We start from the raw sequence: 26,676 nt of genomic DNA, 5'->3' as shown, positions 1-26,676 counted from the left end.
ATGATTTTCCAAATCGGGCACAGACTGGGTTGTATCTTACAGCAACCCCTCTGGCATTTGCCAGAGGAAGCAGATATTACAGATCTTTCTCTCCGTCATTCCAGTAGGATACATTCTGCCTGCCTGCCTTATTGTTATTAAAAACGTAAGCCATGATTTCTGAAGACGACAAAGCTATGATGGAGGCTACTACTGCTGAGACAGAGGAAATTGGGCAAAACGAAGGGGGGGAAATTGACGTTAGTAAGACCGAAGAGGATGAGGGGTGAGTCGCATGTCATACAGCGAAGGCTGACATTTGTCGGCAGTGTCTTTATTGTGATTTTTTTCTATATCTTTGTTGAGGCAAATCATATTTGTGCTGGGGTGGGTGGCTTCTTTAAGTGAAAAGACTTGGCCGCACACCATTGCATGTTAATCAACATTTTTTTGGGGAGGGTTGAAGCTGCCTGCATAAATGCCATTGTTGTAGCCTGCTGTTAAAATGCCGGTAACATAAATTTTTTTTTTTTAAAAAAAAAAAATTCGTTAGTATACATCGAAAAAAAAACACCAACACAAATTAAACTTTAAAATAGCAAAGCCTTTATTAAGAGATAACTTACCGAAACTCCACTTCCCCTCCTCTTCAGAAAAGGTGACAGGGCAACCATCCATCCTGCGGCGCTTGATTTCTCCTCCTGGCTATTGTAGTGACGGCATGTGAAGGAGTCCCATTTCCAGCTGTGCCCCCTGTGTAAGGAGATGTGTCCAGCTGTTCTTCATCCTCCTCCCAGCCCGAGGCCGAACCGGTGCTTTTGAATGGGTCTTTTATTTGGAAACTTTCAGTGACTTTTTTTATGCCTCTCCATCAACTGGACCACAAGGTGCTCAATGGACGTGCTGCCCTCCTCTACCCTCCTACACCTCATACTGACTCGGAGCCAATGTGACAGGGTAGGCGAATCACTTCTCCCTGGTGTGGGTTCGCAGGTGCCTCTGCAGCTTGTCCCAGCGATTGAATCTCTTGCCACAGAAAGGCCAGTTCAGTCGCATCTAAAACCGCACTTGCGCTGCTACACCGGGGAATGGCCCTTGTCTGCAACTGGCTTTTCTGCGGCAAGAGATTCACTCGCTGGGACGAGCTGCAGAGGCACCTGCGAACCCACACCGGGGAGAAGCGATTCGCCTGCCCTGTCTCATTGGCGCCGAGTCCGCATGAGGTGTAAGGAAGGTAGAGGAGGGCAGTGCGTCCATTGAGCACCTTGTGTCCAGCTGATGGGGAGGCAGAAAAAAAGTCACCAAAAGTTGCCAAATAAAGGACCCATTCAAAAGCACCGGTTCGGCTTCGGCTGGGAGGAGGATGAAGAAGAGCTGGACACATCTCCTTACACAGGGGGCACAGCTGGAAATCGGACTTCTTCACATGCTGTCACTAAAATAGCCAGGAGGAGAAATAGAGCGCCACAGGATGGATGGTTACCCTGTCGCATTTTCTGAAGAGATGGGGAAGTGGAGCTTCAGTAAGTTATTTCTTAAAAAAGGCTTTGTTATTTTAAAGTTTAATTTGTGTTGGTGTTTTTTTTTCGATGTATACTAATGAATTTTTTTACAAATTTTTTTATGTTACTGGTCCATTAAAGGGATACTGTCATGGGAAAAAAAATTTTTTTTCAAAATGAATCAGTTAATAGTGCTGCTCCAGCAGAATTCTGCACTGAAATCCATTTCTCAAAAGAGCATACAGATTTATTATATTCAATTTTGAAATCTGACATGGGGCTAGACATATTGTCAATTTCCCAGCTGCCCCAAGTCATGTGACTTGTGCTCTGATAAACTTCAATCACTCTTTACTGCTGTACTGCAAGTTGGAGTGATATCACCCCCTCCCTTTTACCCCCAGCAGCCAAACAAAAGAACAATGGGAAGGTAACCAGATAGCAGCTCCCTAACACAAGATAACAGCTCCCTGGTAGATCTAAGAACAACACTCAATAGTAAAAACCCATGTCTCACTGAGACACATTCAGTTATATTGAGAAGGAAAAACAGCAGCCTGCCGGAAAGCATTTCTCTGCAGGCACAAGTCACATGACCAGGGGCAGCTGGGAAATTGACAAAATGTCTAGCCCCATGTCAGATTTCAAAATTGAATATAAAAAAATCTGTTTGCTCTTTTGAGTAATGGATTGCAGTGCAGAATTCTGCTGGAGCAACACTACTAACTGATGCGTTTTGAAAACAAAACATTTTTCCCGATGACAGTATCCCTTTAAGGTGCAACTTCCCATGTTTTCCAGCAAGCTTTCCTGCAGGCTGGACATCTTTTACACTGGAATATGCCATGTCACACTTATTTCACGTTTTCAGTGATAGAGTGGTGTGACAGAATATTAACTTACTAGAGGCTTATCCCACTATGCTTTCTAGCTAAGCACTATGACATTCACTACAGCAGACAGGTTAAGGCAATCAACAGTCAACACAAAACTCCCACACCTGCAGATAAAGGATAAAACATGCACAATGTTCCTTCTAACTAGCAAGAGGGGTTAGCATACATTGGACATACACACTTCTCTTCAGGTCAAAGGTTCATTTAGAGCAGCAAAGACAAACTCTTTTAAATTGTAGATTTAATAGTCCAAAGTGGACAGTGCATAAAATATAAAAAGATCAGCTACAATTACAAATAACATACTAGGCAGCAAACAGTTATAAATTAAAAAGGGATAAAAATACAGAAACCTACATACATCACCTACAGAAGGATCTTATATGAGTCCTGTTCCGGGGGAACGGAAAAATAACGACATATACCTCCCAAGCAGCTTGGTCCCCAAAGGCATATATCTTCCCACTTGTCTGGACCCTTGATATCCAGGTTGGGAAGAGAAAAGTCAGACCCCAATCCAATGAGAAAGGTGAGCGCGGGTCACCAATTTACAACTGATACATAGATCTTTCAACCAGCCTAAACTATTTGTGGTTGTATAGCAAAATGATGAAACTATGACTATCAGGTAGGAAATTTAATTCTCTTTTCATAGAGACCAAACACCCCAAGACCAACACACATTATTCTGGCATTATCAGAATATCAGGTAACACTGGGAATGATCATACTAATGTGGGCGTGTTTGAACTCCTCGAGAAGTCCTAGCATTAATGTAAGTAATGGGTGCAATGATTTATATCTGTATTAGATGATATTTAAGTTATGAGCATAAAACAATATTACCTTTAAATCTGCTTTGAGACAAGACCACTCCACTATAGCACAGGTATGATAATTGTGTTATCAGTCCCCTAGCCAGACAGTCTGTCCTTATGGCATTTAGTGGGTATTTGTGAATTACCCCATACTGTGAGGTTTCCTCACAATGTGGATTCTAGAAGAAGGCTTATTGAATTGGGAGAAAGTGGAAAACCTAACCTTTCTATGCTGGAACTTACTGTTCCATCATGACAATCTGTTACTGGATAGAAGTATTTGTATTAATCTTTGCTTTCACACAAATGTCATGGTGCGCACCACAATAAGTTGTGTGCTTTTGGATTCAAGTGCAAAGCAATGAGGGAGTATTGCTTTTCAATAATTGTTTATTTGCAGCAACACACAAGCACATGAAAAATTATATAGCCGGTATAGGACCTGTTATCCAGAATGCTTGGGACCTGGGGTATTCCAGATCATGGATGTTTCTACTATATTAAGTCTACTAGAAAATCACGTAAACCTAAAATAAATCCAATGGGCTGGTTCGGCTTCCAATAAGGATTAATATATCTTAGTTTGGATCAAGTATAACGTACTGTTTTATTACTACAGAGAAAAAGGAAATCCTTTTTGAAAATTTGGATTATTTGGATAAAATGGAGTCCAGTGGGAGACTGCCTTTCCATAATTCTGAACTTTCTGGATAATGGGTTTTCGGATAACGGGTCCCATACCTGTACCCTGATGTAATAAAGTACCCCCTTCCTGATTTCCCCATTGTTTATTTGCCACACTGGTTGGCTTGTGACAACTTCTTTGTTATGTTGAAAAACTTGGTTCTTTACATTTGGCTTCCAAATTTATTTAGGATGAAATGATAGGGATGTAACTGGCAACTAAATATTTTGGGTATCTAAAAAGGGTAGCCTGTTGAAATGCTTTGCTAAAGTGTTGTCTATAAAAAAACATTTTGATATTAATTAAGCCCAAAAGAATTGGTTTGTCACTTATATAGATTTATTGAGCTTTGTTCCAATCACGTCCAAGGTACTGGTTTATTATTACAGAGAAAAAGAAATTAACTTTGGAAAAAAGTAGAATTGGTTGCTTAATTTAGTCAACTCTAAGAAATGGCCATAACTCAGAGCATTCTGAATAATGAGCCCATATCTGTAGTAACTAAAATGGAGTACATAAAATTAAAAAGTGATTTCTGGGTCGCTTTTCCTGTACTCCCGACTCCCTCTGCTCGCTGTCCCCTTTGTGAACAGCAGGTACTGACTGCAGTGTTGTGGGTGGCATTTGGGGATTTTGACCTGTACTGATTTTTGTGCCACAAACTCTTTAGTGATATTGGCAACGTGTCAGTGTCCCTTTTAGTTGGCAGTTTATTAAGAGTGAAATATGCGTGGGTACACAAGATAAAATGGCAAATGTTGTATGTTCACAGAAGAGGGTTAGGCTGGGTATAGTTGTGAAACAACAGCCAGAGAGGCCATTATTTTAAATTTACTTTGGCAAAGGTGCCTGAGTATCAAATGGATACATGCTTACTGCTGTAAACTATCCAGACCAAAAAGTTAACCATATCATATTGACAAATTATTAAACGATAAATTACTGTTCAGGTATGGTCCAAATCAATTTGACTCCCTGGGTGGGTCAGGGAAAACACACTAGTGTAAATAATGCCTACTGTAAAATTTGAAAAACAGAGCAACTTTTTAAAAGGATCCCATTTCCCATAATGCCCTATATATTTCACACAAACTGCCTTCTGCTACATGGTGTCATTAGTCAGAACCAGCTGTGCTTAAAATAGCAGTGAACATGCATAAACTGTTTGAGTTTTTAATTAATTTTTTTACAATTAATATTAAAATCAGGACTGATGTTAATGAATGCATGTTGAAAAGTTGCTAACATACTTTCTGCAAAGTATATTTAAGTAAACCATAACACCAAAAGAAAGAAGCTGTGATGTTAAAGGGGTTGTTCACATTCCAAACACTTTTTTCAGTTCAATTGTTTTGTTTTCAGATTGTTCCCCAAGGATAAATACTTTTTTCAATTACTTTCCATTTTTATTTTTTTACATTTTTTTTCAAAATCTAAGTTTAAAGTTTAATGTCCCTGTCTCTAGTGTTTGAGTCTTGCAATTCAGGTGCAGACGGTTACAGTTTTGCAACATTTAGTTTATACATTTCTCAGCAGCATCAGTGGAGTATTAGCAACTATTGTATAAATTATAACAGCTGCCTGTAATGAAACCCAGATATTCTGCCCAGCAGGGCCAAAGATAAGAAATGTATCAAGTAAATGGTTTAGAACAGTTTACACCCCCTTCCCAGAGCTTATTTAGAAGGAGAAAATGAAACTTTAAATTTCAATATTAGAAAAAGGGTCACACATAGAAAATAGAAAGTACAGGTATGGGATCCTTTATCCAGAAACCCATTATCCAGAAAGCTCAGAATTACGCAAAGGCCGTCTCCCATAGACGCCATTATAGTAAAATAATCAAATTTTTAAACATTATTTCTGTTTTCTCTGTAATAATAAAACAGAAGCTTGTACTTGATCCCAACTAAGATATACTTAATCCTTATTGGAAGCAGAACCAGCCTATTGGGTTTAATCAATGTTTACACATTTTTCTAGTAGACTTAAGGTATGAAGATCCGTTATCTGTAAAACCCCAGGTCCCGAGCATTCTGGATAACAGGACCCATACCTGTAATTGGAAAAATTCTTTATTTCTGGTGAACTATCTGAAACTAACTGAACTGAAAAAAGTTTTGAAGGTGAACAACCCCTTTAATTTAAATAAGCCTTGTAGCCATTAGGGGTGGCATTCCAGTCCCCCTAGAATTGTAATGCCAGCATTTGCATAAGATATTGCAGAAGGTATAAGTGGGAATAAATGGATCAAAATAAACTGTGAGTAGCCGCCTGCTTGGCCATGCAAACAATTGGGCAATGGATACATTTCACTGTGACCAATGAAAATTTTCTAACCTGCCCAATTATATTATGTCGTACGAGAAATCGTTAAATGCACTATCGTTCAGTGCCCACTAACCTCACTATAATTTGGAGGATTTGGAGGATCAAACAGTCGTTAAGGAGAGAAAAATCTTAACATTTATAGTGAGCTTTACACTTGGGAATGTTGAGTTGGAAAATTTTATTTTCCTTGTCCTTTAACTATATAAGTTAAAGACTGTAGTTCCCCTTTACATTACATTTTAGTATAATGTAGACAGCGATATTTTAAGACAATTTACAATTGGTCTTCATTTTTTTTTCTTGTGTTTTTTTTTTTTTTTCACTTATTTAGTTTAGCTCTCCAGTTTTGACTTCAGCCACTATTTAGTTCTAGGTTCTTATTTACCCTAGCAACCAGGCAGTGATTTGAATGAGTGAATGAACTGGAATATAAAAAGGGAAAGGGCATGAATAGGAAGATAAGTAAAAAAAAATAACAGTAACAAAAACATTGAAAGCTTAACCCTTTCCCTGCCAGCCGTTTTGTCCTAGATGCGAACATCTATTGCCAAGCAGTTTTTAGACATTTTGTACTCTTTCACTTTAAGGGCCTTTCCTGGGGCGGTCTTTTAGTTTACCCAGTAAAACAATATATTGTTTTTTTCAGGACAACCTGAACTTTAAAAATATGTAAGAATTTTGGTGTAATTCTACTTCTGTAAAAAAATATAGGCTTCTAAGTGTCTAATAAAATGAAAAAAATCATGTTTCACAAAGAACAATCACATATATCAGAAAGATCATTTATTTTATGTACGAGAACACAGCTGATTTGGAAAGGTCTATGTATCCTGAACGCGGCAATACCAAATATATATCGTTTTATGGAGATTTCTCACTTGTATAGATCAAAATCTCTAAGCAGTACAGTACCAAATTTCTAAAGCACCGCTCCCCATACAGCATACTTCTGATTTCAAGGCCAAACATTCCACTAACAGTAGGTTTACCCAAGAAAACTACCCATTATTAGAAAGAACAGATTCTGGTGAATCAAAAATGGGTAGATATATCTTTGTACTAAGTTGCAATTGTTTCCTAAAGTTATAATGTTTTATAGAAATTGGTGAATTTTTTGAAAAATTAACTCAAAGCTTCCACTCTACAGCATCATATCTCCCACACATCATTAGGTATCAATGTAAAACACCCCAAATATGAAAGCCTGGGGTCCACTGAACAGTTTGATGCCCAATATGTATCAGTTTACCTAAACATGTGGTATATAGGGGCCATAAAATGTAGACACCCCATTTGAGCTATCAGTTCTGTAATTCCAGATACTGCAAAATCAACACATTTGCATCGTTTTGGGGGAGGGTAAAAGTAGAAAAAAGTAAGTTCACCCCAGAAAACCATATATTTTCGGAAAGTACACATTCCCCCGAATCCAATATGGGTATGCATGTCTTTCTACTCCAAAGCACCAAGCTGCAAAACTTTCCTAAGTTTGGCAATTTTAGGGACATTTTCAAAAATAACCTCTACACGTCCACCATGCAGCATCGTATGTCCCACATACTATTGAGTATAAAAATAAATCACCCCAAATATAAAAGCCTGGGGTCCTCTGAACAGTTTGATGCCCAATTTGTATAGGTGTACCCAAGCACGTGGCCTATAGGGGCCCCAAAATGAAGACCCCCCATTTGGTCTGTCATTTCAGATACTGAAAAATCAACACATTTACATCGTTTTTGGGGGGGCAAAGGTAGAAAAAAGTAAGTTCACCCCAGAAAACCATATGTTTTCGGAAAGTACACATTCCCATGAATCTAAATTGGGTATGCATGTCTCTGTACTCCAAAGCACCAAGCTGCAAAACATTCCTAAATTTGGCAATTTTGGTGACATTTCCAAAAATCACCTTAACCCTTTAAGTGCCAAGAACGTAGCTCCTACGTTCTTTTAAAAAAGGCTTTAAGTGCCAAGAACGTAGGAGCTACGTTCTTTACTAAGTCAGCGCTCCCTCTGCACGCGCAGCAAAAACAGCGTGCAGAGAGGAGCGATCAGCGCCACAACCCCCTAGGCAACGAGCTTACCTGCAGCAGATCGCCGATCCTCGCCGACACCCTTCTCCAGGAGCGACACAGACGCAGCAACAGCTTCCTTGTCGCAGGACCCGGACCTCACGTGTTCCAGCGCCGCCCACGCACTTCCTGCTGCTCTGACTCATCGATCCTGGACCCTACAGCTCTGAAAAGGACCCCCTTCATCTAGATTCGGTAAGTGCCCCCTTTTTTTTACTTATTTAGTACATTTACAAGCATTTACATGTACACAATGCACATATTAGTAAAAGTAGTTTTTTTTTTTTTTTTTACTTTTCTGACTTTTCTGATTTTTTTGATTTTTCACACTTTGGCACTTATTTACACACTCACATACACATATGCACAAATGTATACACTTTTTAGAGCTGTAAATCCATGCATACACAAACACACACTTATAGGGGTTTTTTGTACTTTTTTTTTTTTTTAGCTCTTCATTTTCAAGTTTCCCTCTTGTTATTTCCCCAAAAAACGTTAGATTTCATAGCGTGACTACTGGATCAAGCATTCTGACCACTAACCACGCTGTCATTTTGTTATTTCGTTGATTTTCCTAATTGTATTTGATTTTTTGTGATTTTTATTGCAGTTTTATGCTTGCATTGTTTTTCCTTGTGTCATTTTTTAGCATCGCTTACACTTTGATCATTTGGGGTAGAAACACATTTTTAGCAATTCTGTGTTCGTCAGAATGTGTACTTTCCAAAAATATATGGTTTTGGGGGGTCTTTGTACTGTTAGGGGGTCTTACGGCACATTATATGCAGTCAGTATGCTATGTTCACAGAAGGCGAATTGACAGCCGAGAAAATTCTTATGCACTATTTTCATTTGGGGTCCGCACGTGCCCACCTGCTTTGGTATATCTATGCATAATGGGCATCAAACTGTTCAGTAGACCCTTGGCGTCAATATTTATGGTGTTTTCTAATTGTATGTAAGAAATTGGGTGAGATAAATGCGACCAACTGCAATATTTTTAGGCGATTTTCAGAAATATCATAAAAACTGCTGCCTTTAGCGTTGCTTTGCAGTATGTACGTTTGGAGTAGAAAGACAGTTTTAGCAAATTTTTATTCGGCAGAATGTGTACTTTCCAAAAATATATGGTTTTGGGGGGTCTTTGTACTGTTAGGGGGTCTTACGGCACATTATATGCAGTCAGTGTGCTATGTTCACAGAAGGCGAATTGACAGCCGAGAAAATTCTTATGCACTGTTTTCATTTGGGGTCCGCACGTGCCCACCTGCTTTGGTATATCTATGCATATTGGGCATCATACTGTTCAGTAGACCCTTGGCGTCAATATTTATGGTGTTTTCTAATTGTATGTAAGAAATTGGGTGAGATAAATGCGACCAACTGCAATATTTTTAGGCGATTTTCAGAAATATCATAAAAACTGCTGCCTTTAGCGTTGCTTTGCAGTATGTACGTTTGGAGTAGAAAGACAGTTTTAGCTAATTTTTATTCGGCACAATGTGTACTTTCCAAAAATATATGGTTTTGGGGGGTCTTTGTACTGTTAGGGAGTCTTACAGCACATTATATGCAGTCAGTGTGCTATGTTCACAGAAGGCGAATTGACAGCCGAGAAAATTCTTATGCACTGTTTTCATTTGGGGTCCGCACATGCCCACCTGCTTTGGTATATCTATGCATATTGGGCATCATACTGTTCAGTAGACCCTTGACATCAATATTTAGGGTGTTTTCCATTTGTATGTAAGAAATTGGGTGAGATAAGTGCGACCAACTGCAATATTTATAGGCGATTTTCAGAAATATCATAAAAACCGCTGCCTTTAGCGTTGCTTTGCAGTATGTACGTTTGGAGTAGAAAGACAGTTTTAGCAAATTTTTATCTGGCAGGATGTGTACTTTCCAAAAATATATTGTTTTGGGGGTCTTTGTACTGTATGGGGGTCTTACAGCACATTATATGCAGTCAGAGTGCTATGTTCACAGAAGGCGAATTGACAGCCGAGAAAATTCTTATGCACTGTTTTCATTTGGGGTCCGCACGTGCCCACCTGCTTTGGTATATCTATGCATATTGGGCATCATACTGTTCAGTAGACCCTTGGCGTCAATATTTATGGTATTTTCTAATTGTATGTAAGAAATTGGGTGAGATAAATGCAACCAACTGCAATATTTTTAGGCAATTTTCAGAAATATCATAAAAACCGCTGCCTTTAACGTTGCTTTGCAGTATGTACGTTTGGAGTAGAAAGACAGTTTTAGCAAATTTTTATTCGGCAGAATGTGTACTTTCCAAAAATATATAGTTTTGGGGGGTTTTTGTACTGTTAGGGGGTCTTACAGCACATTATATGCAGTCAGTGTGCTATGTTCACAGAAGGCGAATTGACAGCCGAGAAAGTTCTTATGCACTGTTTTCATTTGGGGTCCGCATGTGCCCCTCTGCTTTGGTATATCTATGCATATTGGGCATCAAACTGTTCAGTAGACTCTTGAAGTCAATATTTAGGGTGTTTTCCATTTGTATGTAAGAAATTGGGTTGGATAAGTGCGACCAACTGCAATATTTTTAGGCGATTTTCAGAAATATCATAAAAACCACTGCATTTAGCATTGCTTTGCAGTATGTACGTTTGGAGTAGAAAGACAGTTTTAGCAAATTTTTATTCGGTAGAATGTGTACTTTCCAAAAATATATGGTTTTCTGGGGTGAACGTAATTTTTTGTACCTTTGCCTGTCACAAAATCCTGTATATGTGCTGATTTTGCAGTATCTGGAATTACAGAACTCGTACGGGGTGTCTTCTTTCTGGGGCCCCTATATGCCACATACTTAGGTGTACCTATGCATATTGGGTATCATACTGTTCAGCGGACCCAGACTTTCAAGTTTAGGGAGTTTTATCTTGGTATATAATGATATGTAGGAGATACAATGCTTTAGAGTTGGAGTATTGAGGAGATTTTTGTAAATGTCATAAAAACTGCGAAATGTAGGAAAGCTTTGCTGCTTGGTAATTTGGAGTAGAAAGACATGCATACCCATTTTAGATTCGTCAGAATGTGTACTTTCCAAAAGTATATGGTTTTCTGGGGTGAACATGCATTTTTGTACTTTTGCCCCTCATAAAATGCTGTAAATGTGCTGATTTTGCAGTATTTGGAATTACAGAACTGTCTTCGTTCTGGGACCCCTATACGCTACATACTTAGGTGTACCTATGCATATTGGGCATCAAACTGTTCAGCGAACCCTGGGCTTTCATATTTAGTGTGTTTTATCTTGGTATATAATGATGTGTGGGAGATACGATGCTTCAGAGTTGCAATATCGAGATGATATTCAGTAATGTCATAAAAATTGCCAAATGTAGGAACGCTTTACGGCTTGGTACTTTGGAGTAGAAAGACATGTATACCCATATTAGATTCGTCAGAATGTGTACTTTCCAAAAATATATGGTTTTCTGGGGTGAACATGCATTTTTGTATTTTTGCCCCTTGAGAAATGCTGTAAATGTGCTGATTTTGCAGTATTTGGAATTCCAGAACTGATAACTCATATGGGGTGTCTTCGTTCTGGGGCCCCGATACGCCACATACTTAGGTGTACCTATGCATATTGGGCATCAAACTGTTCAGCGAACCCTGGGCTTTCATATTTAGTGTGTTTTATCTTGGTATATAATGATATGTGGAAGATACGATGCTTCAGAGTTGCAATATTGAGATGATTTTCGGTAATGTCATAAAAATTGGCAAATGTAGGAGCGCTTTACGGCTTGGTACTTTGGAGTAGAAAGACATGCATACCCATATTAGATTCGTCAGAATGTGTACTTTCCAAAAATATATGGTTTTCTGGGGTGAACATGCATTTTTGTACTTTTGCCCCTTGAGAAATGCTGTAAATGTGCTGATTTTGCAGTATTTGGAATTCCAGAACTGATAACTCATATGGGGTGTCTTCGTTTTGGGGCCCCGATACGCCATATACTTAGGTGTACCTATGCATATTGGGCATCAAACTGTTCAGTGAACCCTGGGCTTTCATATTTAGTGTGTTTTATCTTGGTATATAATGATATGTGGGAGATACGATGCTTCAGAGTTGCAATATTGAGATGATATTCGGTAATGTCATAAAAATTGCCAAATGTAGGAACGCTTTACGGCTTGGTACTTTGGAGTAGAAAGACATGCATACCCATATTAGATTCGTCAGAATGTGTACTTTCCAAAAATATATGGTTTTCTGGGGTGAACATGCATTTTTGTATTTTTGCCCCTTGAGAAATGCTGTAAATGTGCTGATTTTGCAGTATTTGGAATTCCAGAACTGATAACTCATATGGGGTGTCTTCGTTTTGGGGCCCCTATACGCCACATACTTAGGTGTACCTATGCATATTGGGCATCAAACTGTTCAGCGAACCCTGGGCTTTCATATTTAGGGTGTTGTATCTTGGTATATAATGATATGTGGTAGATACGATGCTGTAGACTGGACACTTTGAGGTAATTTTTCAAAAATGTAACACATTTTTATAAAAACTGCTAACTTTAGGAAAGAATTGCAACTTGGTAGTTTGGAGTACAAATATATATTTACCCATTTTGAACTCGTTAGAATCTGTTCTTTCTAATAAGGGGTAGTTTTTTAGGGTAAACCTACTGTTAGTGGAATGTTTGGTCTTGAAATCAGATGTATGCAGTTTTGTAGAGCAGTGCTTTGGAAATTTGGTAGTTTACTGCTTCGAAGTTTTTGATCTATAGAAGTAAGAAATCTCCATAAAACTATATATATTTGGTATTGGCGCGTTCAGGAGACACAGAACTTTCCAAATCTGCCATGTTCTCATGCATAAAATAAATTATGCTTCTGATATATGTGTTTTTATCATGTGAAACTGTTTTTTTTTTTTTTTTTTATACATTTAGAACCCCATATCTTTTTACTGGAGTGGAATGACAACAAAATACTAGCATATTTTGAAAGCTTAGGTTGTCCTGAGAAAAACGATACCTTGTTTTCGTGGGTAAACTAAAAGACCCCCCCAGGCAAGTCCCCTAAAGTGAAAGAGCAAAAAATGTTCAAAAACGGTCTGGCAATAGAAGTTTCAACTAGGCCAAATTGGCTGGCAGCGAAAGGGTTAAATTTTCCACCCTGCAGCATCGTATTTCCCACATACTTTTAGGTATCAAGAGAAATCACCCCAAATATGAAAGCTTAGGGTCCTCTGAACAGTTTTATGCCCAATATGTATAGGTGTACCCAAGCATGAGGCATATAGGGGCCCCAAAAGGAAGACCCCCCCATATGGTCTGTCATTTCAGGTGCTGCAAAATCAACACATTTACATTGTTTTGGGGGCGGCAAAGGGAGAAAAAAGTGCGTTCATCACAGAAAACCATATATTTTCGGAAAGTACACATTCCCCCGAATCCAAATTGGGTATGCATGTCTTTCTACTCCAAAGCACCAAGCTGCAAAATGTTCCTAAATTCGGCAATTTTGGTGACATTTTCAAAAATCACCTCAAACTTTCCACCCTGCAGCATCGTATTTCCCACATACTTTTAGGTATCAAGAGAAATCACCCCAAATATGAAAGCCTAGGGTCCTGTGAACAGTTTGATACACAATATGTATAGGTGTATCCAAGCACGTGGCATATAGGGGCCCCAAAAAGAAGACCCCCATATGGTCTGTCATTTGAGGTACTGCAAAATCAACACATTTACATAGTTTTTTGGGGGGGCAAAGGTAGAAAAACGTAAGTTTACCCCAGAAAACCATATATTTTCGGAAAGTACACATTCCCCCGAATCCAAATTGGGTATGCATGTCTTTGTACTCCAAAGCACCAAGCTGCTAAACGTTCCTAAATTTGGCAATTTTGATGACATTTCCAAAAATCACATCAAATTTTCCACCCTGCAGCATCGTATTTCCCACATACTTTTAGGTATCAAGAGAAATCACCCCAAATATGAAAGCCTAGGGTCCTGTGAACAGTTTGATACACAATATGTATAGGTGTACCCAAGCACGTGGCATATAGGGGCCCCAAAAGGAAGACCCCCATATGGTCTGTCATTTGAGGTACTGCAAAATCAACACATTTACATCGTTTTAGGGGGGGTAAAGGTAGAAAACAGTAAGTTCACCCCAGAAAACCATATATTTTTGGAAAGTACACATTCCCCCGAATCCAAATTGGGTATGCATGTCTTTCTGCTCCAAAGCACCAAGCTGCAAAACGTTCCTAAGTTTGACAATTTTAGGGACATTTTCAAAAATCACCTCAAAATGTCCACCCTGCCGCATCGTATGTCCCACATACTATTGAGTATCAAGATAAATCACCCTAAATATGAAAGCCTGGGGTCCTCTGAACAGTTTGATGCCCAATATGTATAGATATACCTAAGCACGTGGCATATAGGGGCCCCAAAATGAAGACCCCATATAGTCTGTCATTTCAGGTGCTGCGAAATCAACACATTTACATTGTTTTGGGGACGGCAAAGGTAGAAAAAAGTGCGTTCACCCCAGAAAACCATATATTTTCGGAAAGTACACATTCCCACGAATCTAAATTGGGTATGCATGTCTTTCTACTCCAAAGCACCAAGCTGCAAAACGTTCCTAAATTTGGCAATTTTGGTGACATTTCCAAAACTCACCTAAAATTTTCCAACCTGCAGCATCGTATTACCACATACTTTTAGGTATCAAGAGAAATCACCCCAAATATGAAAGCCTAGGGTCCTCTGAACATTTTGATGCCCAATATGTATAGGTGTACCCAAGCACGTGGCATATAGGGGCCCCAAAAGGAAGACACCCCCCATATGGTCTGTCATTTCAGGTACTGCATAATCAACACATTCACATCGTTTTGGGGGGGGAAAGGTAGAAAAAAGTAGGTTCACCCCAGAAAACCATATATTTTCGGAAAGTACACATTCCCACGAACCTAAATTGGGTATGCATGTCTTTCTACTCCAAAGCACCAAGCTGCAAAACGTTCCTAAATTTGGCAATTTTGGTGACATTTCCAAAAATCACCTAAAATTTTCCAACCTACAGCATCGTATTACCACATACTTTTAGGTATCAAGAGAAATCACCCCAAATATGAAAGCCTAGGGTTCTCTGAACATTTTGATGCCCAATATGTATAGGTGTACCCAAGCACGTGGCATATAGGGGCCCCAAAAGGAAGACACCCCCCATATGGTCTGTCATTTCAGGTACTGCATAATCAACACATTCACATCGTTTTGGGGGGGGGGAAAGGTAGAAAAAAGTAGGTTCACCCCAGAAAACCATATATTTTCGGAAAGTACACATTCCCACGAATCCAAATTGGGTATGCATGTCTTTGTACTCCAAAGTACCAAGCCGCAAACCATTCCTAAATTTGGTGATTTTGGTGATATTTCCAAAAATCACCTCAAATTTTCCAACCTGCAGCATCGTATTTCCCACATACTTTTAGGTATCAAGAGAAATCACCCCAAATATGAAAGCCTAGGGTCCTCTGAACAGTTTGATGCCCAATATGTATAGGTGTACCCAAGCACGTGGCATATAGGGGCCCCAAAACGATTACCCCCATATGGTCTGTCATTTCAGGTACTGCAAAATCAACACATTTACATCGTTTTGGGAGGGGGGCAAAGGTAGAAAAAAGTAAGTTCACCCCATAAAACCATATATTTTCGGAAAGTACACATTCCTGCGAATCCAAATCAGGTATGGATGTATTTGTACTCCAAAGTACCAAGCCGCAAACCATTTCTAAATTTGGTGATTTTGGTGACATTTCCAAAAATCACCTCAAAATTTTCACCCTCTAGCATCGTAGTTCCCACATACTTTTAGGTATCAAGAGAAATCACCCCAAATATGAAAGCCTGGGGTCCTCTGAACAGTTTGATGCCCAATATGTATAGGTGTACCCAAGCACGTGGCATATAGGGCCCCAAAACAAAGACCCCCAAATGGTCTGTCATTTCAGGTACTGCAAAATCAACACATTTACATTGTTTTGGGGGGGGGCAAAGGTATAAAAAAGTGCGTTCACCCCATAAAACCATATATTTTTGGAAAGTACACATTCCTGCGAATCCAAATTGGGTATGCATGTCTTTGCACTCCAGAGTACCAAGTCGCAAGCCTTTCCTAAATTTGGCGATAAAAGCAACTGTTTTTACATTTCTGAAAATCGCCTAAAAATATTGCAATTGGCCACATTTATCTCACCCAATTTCTTACATACAATTGTAAAACACCATAAATATTGATGCCAAGGGTCTACTGAACAGTTTGATGCCCAATATGCATAGATATACCAAGGCAGCTGGCATGTGCGGACCCCAAATAAAAATAGTGAATATGAGTTTTCTCCGCTGCCGATTCGCCTTCTGTGAACATAGACCCTTGACTTCATATTATGTGCCTCAAGACCCTCCTAACAGCAATGACCCCCCAAAACCATATATTTTGGAAAGTACACATTCTGCCGATTCCAACAAAGATAACGACGTCTTTCTACACGAAACTACCAAACTGCAAAGCTTTTCTAAACATATAGGTTTTTACAACATTTCTGAAAATCGCCTAAAAATTATGCAGTTTGCCGCATTTATCACACACAATGTTTTACGTACAAAGAAAAATCTCTCTAAATATGGACGTCAGAGGTCTAATAAATAGTTTGATGCCCAATATGTATAGATTTACCAAAGTATGTGTTTGTGTATACATATTTGTGCACTAATAAAAGTTATCTGAGTGTGCAAATACATGTAAATAAAAGGGACCAAGTGTGCTAAAATTTAAAAAAAAAATTTTAAAAAAATTCCAATCTTTACTAAAATGTATAAATGTACTGTAAGTATGTGTAGGTGCAGGTAAGTGTGTAAAAAAAACGTGCACTTACCGTTTTTGGAGCAGGAGAATCGCTGTCTTCTTTGGAGGAGTCCTGGCAGCGTGTCTGCAGAGTTGCTGCGCAGCAGGAAGTGCGTGGGCGGCTCTGCAGGCAGGAAGAAGGTGAGTTGAGTAGCAGACGCTCCATGCGATGCGTCTGCTACTTTGAAGTCGGATCTGCGACAATCGAGTCGCAGATCCGACTTGACAGCCCCCCAGCCTCGTTGCCTAGGGGGCTGTCTTCTCTCCCCACTCTCTGCGGAGGCGGCAAAAGCCGCCGAAGCAGAGAGAGAGCTCAGCTGCCAAAGAACGTACAATGTACGTTCTTGGCAGCCTGAGCATTTGCCTGCCAGCACGTACGCCGTACGTGCTTGGCAGGCAAAGGGTTAAAGGGGACATATAGTATATATTTTTACAATGCAGAAAACCATGTAAAATAGAAGGAATGTTTTTATTTTAATATCTTTTTGGTCAAATATGTCCATATTAGCCTGAAAAAACTGTGTTCAGCCTGCCCCTTTGGTAAGTTTCCTGTCTTGGAATCTCTAGTATCTAGCTCTGGAGCTGCCAGCTCCTTCTGCCTGTGTCAGTGAGGGAGGACTGGGTGTGCAGAGGTGATGCGGTGCTATATGTGATGTCACGCACAGTCTTTCCCTGCATTCCTTCTACAGATTGGGATCATCTTTACTGCTGGCTTCCCTTCTCCTTCCCTGCTCTATGCATTTAAGTCCCTCCCCCTGCTCCTTTCACTCCCTCTCTGCTCATTTTCCCTCCATTTTCATTTTGCTTGTTTGTCACTCTCTGTTGTGTTCAGTTATACTACCTCTCCCTCTCCATCCACTGATCAGAAAACATCCCAAAACAGCTGCATTTCCCACTTGCAACTCCCTGCACCTCATCAGAAAACATTCCAAAACAGCTGCATTTTTCCCTTGCAACTCCCTGCACCTGATAAACTTTTTCCAGAAGAGCTGCCTTTTCCCTTGCAACTCCCTGTTCCTGACCACAAACTGTTCCAGAACAGCTGTATTTTTTCCTTGCAACTCCCAGCATGTGATTATAAAATGTCCATAAAAGCTGCATTTTTCCTTGCAACTCCCTGCACCTGATCATAAAATATTCCAGAACAGCATATTTGTTTTCTCTGTTCGCTGTGTCCAATGATAGGAGTTGCAGAGAACACAAACCTACAGCTGCTGTTCTTAAAGGGCACCTTTCATAGCCAAAATCAAACACATATTAACAATCTGACCAGTACAACATAAACACGTTTAATCAAACTACATATATAGTGTTTTGAAAAAAACTGCAGGTTTTAAAAAATACCTTACTTTGTCAAATGGGTTCTTTCACTGAGGGAGGCCATATGACACTATAACAGAGACTATAATATGCAAATTTCAGGAAGATGCTCAGATTGTAAAACTGCTTTGAGTATTCTACCCAGAATGCCTTGTTTTAGTAAACTCCTCCACTAGAAGTATCAGGAGATTTCCCTATCTTGTCCCCTGCTGGTGATGTTATTACGCAAATGAAGGACACACACTAACTTCCAGCAGGTGGCAGCACTACTGTACAGCAGCTAACACAGAGGTTTGGCTGATTTGAAAATAGCTTAGAAGGGTTGATAAGCAACAAGGAATTTCAACTGAGCATGTGCAAGATTTCAGAGCTGCAGTTGGCTGGGAAGATATAGGTAGGAGGAGCCAGTGAAATCCAAGATGCCTGCCTCAGCTAGAACTGCAGTGGAGGTAGGGGAGATCTTGCAGAAGGTATAGTGAGCTGATGATTTACATTATACAAACAATTCTAACTGTTTTAAAAATCAGATTTCTTGAACTTTCACATAGTATATTTACTTAGGTTTTAGTTATGATTGGTGCCATTTAAATTAGAAAACTGTACATATTACACTGTACACTGTATATAATTTAATAATGTATGCAGAATTTTGGTGTATAACAATGTATTATGGACTATAGATTATGTCTATTTGGGCATGTACATTTGTGAATGATGTATATTTGTTGAGGAACATAGGACCATACCGTTGCACTTTAAATAAAGGAAATTATTACTATTATATTTTTTTATTGTTTGTATTAAACTTCACATCTATTGCTTTATGTTGCTCATGTAAGGTATATTGTTATAAGTGAATGATCAGGCAGCAGTATAAGACAGTTATGTGCTGGGAACACATTGGAAAGAGGGTGTGAGGGGGTTTCCCTGCAAAGTTCAGCCTGTCAGTCAGTGCTATCACTACTTCCTGTGAGAAAATGAACAGACACTTCCACTCTTAATTTCAGCCTAGCTTCTGGCCTGTAAACATCTCTCTCTGCAGCTCTGATATAATAAAAACTGTAGAAGGTAACATGTTTTTAAAATGTTTTTCTTTCTGCATCATTACATGTTTTGAGGAAGGATGAATCATATATCCAACAAATATGAAGTTTATATAAAATGTCTCCTTTAACATTGTACAGTTTTTGTTATTTTCAGTACGGGTACTTTGAAGCTTGCAAGTATTGATATCTAACTCTCTGGTAGCAAGTTGTGTTAAAGGCTTGGTTTGTGGGAATATTTTATCTACCTTATTCAAATTTGTCCTCAAATTCTTTGACGAAAATAAATGTATCCGTAAACACTAAAACACTTTACTTTTTTTTTTTCAGTAAGATGTTTATTGGAGGTCTTAGCTGGGATACTACAAAGAAAGACCTGAAGGATTATTTTTCAAAATTTGGAGAGGTTTTAGACTGTACCTTGAAATTGGACCCTATCACTGGAAGATCTCGTGGCTTTGGCTTTGTCTTGTTTAAAGAATCTGAAGGTGTTGACAAGGTAAAGTACAAAACTTCACAGTTTTTTTTTTTATTCTGCATTTTGCATTCTGTTTATAGGTGCCAACTTCTAATTTAAGGTGGCCATACATGGGCCGATAAAAGCTGCCAACAGAGAAAGCCGGCAGCTTATTGTCCAGTGTATAGGTCTCCCTAACTGGTTTCCCCAATCAATATCTGGCTGAAAATTTCCATCGGTTCATTGATGTAGTCCTTGATCCCACTGCCTGCATTTCTGGCCTTCTGATACGATCCTTGGGCCCTATTGGATGCGTCCGATATCGCCCACTCATCTTGGGCATATCGGTGCAAGATCCGCTTTTTGGCAACCTTGCCAAACAAGGGGATCTACCCATGGGTGGCCACCTTTATTCTAATTTCAATTCTGATGCTTCATATGGGTGAGGTGAAACTGTTGACCATGATAACCAAATAAGATCTTCAAAGATTTTAAGAGATTATACATTATTTACATCAGATTCTGCCTCAGTGGAGGGTACAATCTAAGACCCTTGACGTGTTCGTACACAACATGGTTAGCAGTAGTTATGAGTCAAACTGCCCTGTTTCACTATGCCAAAAAATTGCAAAATGTTGCCAAATGCCAAAAAATTGCAAAATGTTGCCAAATGCATTGGAGTCCATTTGTTTTTTTTTCTCTGCGTACAATGCATTGAAGCCTGTCTGAGATTTGCAAACATTTTCACCACTGGCAAAAACACAAATTTCACTGCAAAACTATATCAATGATTCACTCATCCCCGTCAGCAGGAATTTGGTTAACCTAACTAATAAATGTTTTTTTGGAGTGTGGGGGGGGGGAACTGAAGTCCGTTTAGGAAGACCGTCAGTGGCGTAACTAGTTGTTACTGGGCCCCATAGCAAATTCAATTTAGGGCCCCAAAATATTTATAAGTTGGCCTATTTTACCAAGATATATTAAAATTGCTAATTAATTAGGGTCTCACTGGGCCCCCTACACTCCTGGGCCCCCTGCAACCGCAGGGTCTGCTTCCTCTATAGTTACGCCCCTGAAGACCGTGCAAATGCAGGGACAATATAAAAATCCCTTGCAGATAGTTCCCTGGCTGGTACCGTATATACTCGAGTATAAGCCGAGTTTTTCAGCATCCAAAATGTGCTGAAAAAGTCTCGGCTTATACTGGGTCAGCGGGCAGTAGCTGAGATTGCAGTCACTTTTTATCATTCCTATACCAACTGTTCACTTGGGGAGAGATTGCAATATCCCACAATGCCCTCTATTGGTTATATGAAAGAATAACAGTGCGCCCTCTGTTGGTATGAAAGAATAACAGTGACTGCAATATCACACAGCACCCTCTGTTGGTTATATGAAAGAATAACAGTGACTGCAATATCACACAGCGCCATCTGTTGGTTATATGAAAGAATAACAGTGACTGCAATATCACACAGTGCCCTCTGTTGGTTATATGAAAGATTAACAGTGACTGCAATATCACACAGCGCCCTCTGTTGGTTATATGAAAGAATAACAGTGACTGCAATATCACACAGCGCCCTCTGTTGGTTATATTAAAGAATAACAGTGATGGCAATATCACACAGCACCCTCTGCACATGGTAGTGGGACAGTGGGACAATGCACACAGTAATCCGCTTGGCAATTCTCTGTCACCATCAACTTTGCAAAGAAGTCCGGTTGATCGCTGGGGGGTCGCTTTGGCAGAATGTGCGCTGCTGGGAGACAGGGCTGTAGTTGTGTCTAGGCTTATACTAGAGTCAATAAGTTTTCCCAGTTTTCGTAGGTAAAATTAGGTACCTCGGCTTATACTCGGGTTGGCTTATACTCGAATATATACGGTATCTTTTTTAGGACACAGCGCTGCAAGGAATCTGTTGGTTGTGTTAGGCCAGTGTTTTTGTGTATTGGATCCAAGCACCCCTTTGAGGTCCAGAATTTGACTCGAGTTTGGCTACCTTAAGGGTCCACCCAAAATAGTGTAGTCATATGACAAGGTTTGGGAACCTCTCTTAATTTTTTTTTTACATTGGCTGTGCTTTCAAAGTAGCAACTTCCTTTTGATATATAGCATGCCTTATGGAAACAGTAGTATTTCAGCAGTGACATAAAGTTTATTGGATTAACAGAAAATATGCAACATGCATCATAACAAAATTATAAAAAAGCATGCTTGACAAAGGGGCGCTCCCCCGAAACGTTGCACTGCATTAATAAAACTGCAAGGGCTTGCCCTGCTAACTAAATTCCTGTGTGCCAGTGATCCTTCTACGTACCTTGGTTGGGTGGTTGCCGATGCCCCTCCCAGGACACTGAGCACCAGGACACGCTGCTTGGGTTTTGTGAGGTGTGCGGTTTCTCCAACTAGGCTCATAACAAAATTGGACAGGTGCATACATTTGGGCACCCCAACAGAGATATTACATCCGTACTTAGTTGAGCCTCCATTTGCAAATGTAACAGTCTCTAGACACCTCCTATAGCCTTTAATGAGTGTCTGGATGTCTGTATATTTGACCATTCGTCCATACAAAATCTCTCCAGTTCAGTTAAATTTGATGGCTGCCAAGCATGGACATCCTGCTTCAGATCATCCCATAGATTTTCGCTGATATTCAAGTCTGGCTGTGACTGTTATTCCAGAATATTATACTTCTCCATCTGCATAAATGCCTTTGTAGATTTTGAAGTGTGTTAAGGGTCATTGTCTTGTTGCAATATCCAACCCCTGCATAAAGCTGGCCATAGATGTTGAGATTTTTGAAAAATCAGATCGTCATCTTGGGAATTATTCTGAACAGTTTTTAATACAGTCTAGATTCTTAGTTATCTGTTAACCCACAAAATGTTTCACACTCAAGCTTGCATTTAGCCCCTTGGGTTACATACTATCTAGTTTTTTTTTATCCACCATGCTTCTTTTTGCAACAATTTCTGTTGTCTATTCCTCCCCCCCCTTACAAGAGATTCTGCTTTATCAATTACTTGGCACTTTAACTTTGTCACAGTTATTTAAAATGTCTTGATATTGGTGTTTCATATTTTTTTCGTTACCTGCATATGATGAAAGATGAGACCCAACAGGAGGATTCAATGCTCTTAAAGGAGAACTAAAGCTTAACAAAAAACTAGGCTAGAAATGTTGTATATTATGTTTTTGGCTTCTGTACCAGTCCAAGGCAACCCACCCTCCCTCCACCTGCACCCACCCCGACGATGACACCACAAAAGGGGCAGGGAGAGCAGGCACGCGTCTATAAAAGCAGAAGCCGGAGATCGGAAGCCGGCAGTGTAAGGTCGTGGGTGGGGAGAGCAGTCAGAAGAGCTCAACCCGAAAATGGGGGTGCGAGGTTGGACCGTCACAATATAAGGCTGATTAATCATTAATACAGATAATTACTATATGGCAGCACAGAAACCAATGCAACTAGCATCAGAATTTAATAATCAGCCTTGTAGCATCAGCTTATATTACAGGCCAACCTCATTTTCTGCTGGATAATTTGCTACGATCACTAAGCTTAGCCCAGAACCCACTGAGCATGTGAGTGTCACAGACACTTTCCAAGAGGGTGACTCCCTGTGACAAGTTTTAAGTCCTGGATCATTACTGCTATTGAGAAGCTAAAAACCTTAGACTGTAAGCTCCACTGGGGCAGGGAGTAGGAAGAGAAGCTTTATAAATTCTGTACAGTGCAGTGGAATATGTTGGTACTATATAAATAAAGAATTAAAATATATTTTTTTGGTAAAGTATTATGGGTTGTCTGATGCTCTTCTCAAGTCTTCAATCTAACTAATACAGGTATGGAATCCATTATGAAAACCCTTATCCAGAAAGCTCCCATACACTCCATTCTATCCAAATAATACACATTTTTTAAAATGATTTCCTTTTAATCTGTAATAATAAAACAGTAGCTTGTACTTGATCCAAACTAAGAGACACTTAATCCTTATAAGAAGCAGAAGCAGCCTATTGGGTTTATTTAATTTATTTAATTTTAACATGATTTTCTAGTAGACGTATGTAGCAGAAAGCTCCAGGTCCCAAGCATTCGGGATAACAGGTCCTGTAGTAGTACAGATACCTGTACTACTGCAGAGAAGGAACATGTGAGGGAGTTCCACACTAAGTTTCCTCAAAAACCTAGACTTAGTGGTCCAGTGGCCCCGTGTGGGGAGGGGGTACTGTCAGGAACTCTGCCCGCCCCCGTCCCCGCCTGTTTAGCTCCCAAAAAACTTTACAATTTTCGAATAAGAATTTTTCTAATTCTTATTTCTATAAAATCAATTTTTATTTCTTATATTGGTTGCTTTGTATGTAATTATGTATGTTCGATGTATAAACCCATTTATCGTATATGCACTGTGGAATATGTTGCTGCATTATCTTCTTCTCTAGTATTTCTCATTTATAGTCTCTGTTTTTAAACATATCAATCAAAATCAAGCATTGTAATTACTCATTATCGACAATAATTCTGTGGATGCAATTCTCTTAATTCTAATATACTGACTTTTTGGAAGCCCTGTGATGACCTCTAGTGGATGACAACTAGTAAAACACTTGAGGTGATCCAGCCTGATTGCAGGAAATTGGGTTTTCCTGGCACTCTATATCAGCATTACCCCCGGGAGGCCCCTCCCATCCCTGCCTACAGACCAGACAGTCCCTCCCCCTCCAAATCTTTAAAGGCACCCCCATGACTCACCCAGGTTGTCTTTTTTCTTTCTGTTCGTGCCTATTAGGCCTTGAGGGTACTTGCCTAGTTTCGGATAAGTTCCCTGAGGGGGTTAAGAACTTTTGCAGGTGAACGTATGGCAGAATGGGTACCCTTCCTCCATTCCTCGTTATGGATAGGAGCGGGCTGACTAAAGCTGGCCATAGACGCAAAGATCTGATCGTACGAATCAAGGAATCAAGGATTCGTACGATTTTCGAACCGTGTGGAGAGTCCCGTCATTTTTCGTCCGGCGGAGATCGGTCGTTTGGTCGATCGGACAGGTTAGAAAATTTCTGTCGGCTGCCGATAATATCTCTGCGTGTATTGCCGATCATACGATTTTCAGTGGGAGACTGTCACTAGCTTTGGTTGGACATAGATATCGTACGATTGCTGTCAGGGGCAGAACATTGCTGATCTGTTCTTTAACTAATCTGACTGGTAAGACTTTGATCTGAATGGTTAGTGGCGGGTCGGGAGATGGGAAGGTCCGATCGTACGATGATTCGTATGATCTGATCTTTGCATCTATGGCCAGCTTTAGGGTCATGTGGCTTATAGTTTAACTAAGTGGCCTCTTTCCCTTTATCCCTAAGGAGGCGTGATATGGGGGTGACTTGAGAGGTTGCTCGTATCACCGAAGACCCATGATGCGGCTCTGGTGCAGCTTCCTCTCCTTGCCGGTCGGCTTCCTCTCCCTGTGGCTGCAGGCGAAGGTAGTGCATGGCTAGATTGCGTTCCGCCTCTCTCAAGATGGCCGCGGCAGAGGGATACGTGGGAAGCCAACCTTGGGAGGGTCTGGAGCGATGCAGGCAGCGGCCATCTTGGGAAGGTGGGAGGGGGAGAGTACACAGGCGGGGGTTTTAAACTTGGTGTGTCTGCTGCCTCTGCTTGCTCTATCTCCCTCTACCAGGTTGTTCCCTCGGGTGCCGGTGTCTTGTGTGCTCCTTGCAGGTAAAGTCATGCGGTGACCTGGACTGCTAGATGCGGGGGTGGGGAGGCAAGGGGCTCACCTTCTCATTATGCCTCATGTTTGTAGATTGGGCTTGGCATCATCTAGTCGCATCATGGATCTTCCAGCCTCAGGTGCCTCTACCTTTCAAGCTAGGTAAGTCCCTCCTCTCATTTATTTATTTATTTCTCTTTTATTGTCCCTCTCTCTTCTCATTGGTTGCATGTTTCTTATATCTCCCTCTCTCTCTTTTCTTTCTCTCTGTTTCTTAGCTTGCCTGAAGATATTTCTCATACTAAGTGAAAGAATAAGGGGAATCATCGGCTCCTGCCGGAGTGCCTGGGATGTTTTAAGACCCCTATCATGGGCAAAAAATGTTGTGACTCCTGCTGGAAAGACTTTTGCAGGAATGCCTCAGATTCTTCCTCCAGGGGCAGAGATACCTGGGAAGAGGATCAGATGTCACCCTAGGGGGGGGGGAAGTGAATGAAGACCTCTATGAGGAAGAGGAAGTGTTTCCAGGGAGCACTGCAGAGACCTTCAGGGATTCAGATGATGACTCCGAGGCTCTCAAGGATTCTTTCGATTTATCATTGGTGTCGCCTGCGGATGTCTCATCCAAGATGAGCCTGTGTACCTTGCCCTTCGAAGGATCCCGGCTCTTTGGAGCCAGACTAGACAAAGTCATATCCAAAGCCTCAGGGGGAAAGAACCAGTTCTTGCCTCAGGAGAGGAACAAGCCAAGATTTCAGCCTTTTAGGCCTTTCAGTTCCAGAGGGGCAGGAGGCTCAGGATCCTCACACTATTCCTCCAGGGGGGCAAGGGAAGGCTTTAAACCCTTTGCTTGGAGAAGAAATCAGTCTAACTTTTCAAGGAATGATAAGTCCAGGCCAGCTCAACCACCAAAGAAATCTTCCTGA

At 40.3% G+C, this 26,676-nt stretch overlaps 1 protein-coding gene across 1 annotated transcript; it reads left to right on the top strand.

Moving 5' to 3' along the window:
• The first annotated feature begins 152 nt into the window (after positions 1-152).
• LOC108704105 (heterogeneous nuclear ribonucleoprotein D-like) lies at positions 153-26,676 on the top strand. Its single transcript, XM_018240499.1, has 3 exons — positions 153-265; positions 19,906-20,074; positions 26,188-26,676. Exons 1-3 carry the CDS (start codon positions 153-155, stop codon positions 26,674-26,676), a joined length of 771 nt encoding a protein of 256 aa, XP_018095988.1.

The sequence above is a fragment of the Xenopus laevis genome, chromosome 1S (assembly GCF_017654675.1).
Source record: "Xenopus laevis strain J_2021 chromosome 1S, Xenopus_laevis_v10.1, whole genome shotgun sequence".
Classification (NCBI taxonomy): Eukaryota; Metazoa; Chordata; class Amphibia; order Anura; family Pipidae; genus Xenopus; species Xenopus laevis.
The sequence above is the reverse complement of the archived record's forward strand: the minus strand, read 5'-3'. Positions and strand labels throughout refer to the sequence as shown.

Coding starts and splice junctions, on each gene's coding strand:
- LOC108704105 (XM_018240499.1), top strand. CDS start 153: ATGATTTCTGAAGACGACAAAGCTATGATGGAGGCTACTACTGCTGAG. Junction 266..19,905: donor AAGACCGAAGAGGATGAGGG/GTGAGTCGCATG, acceptor TTTTTTTTTCAG/TAAGATGTTTATTGGAGGTC. Junction 20,075..26,187: donor AATCTGAAGGTGTTGACAAG/GTAAAGTACAAA, acceptor TTCTTCCTCCAG/GGGCAGAGATACCTGGGAAG.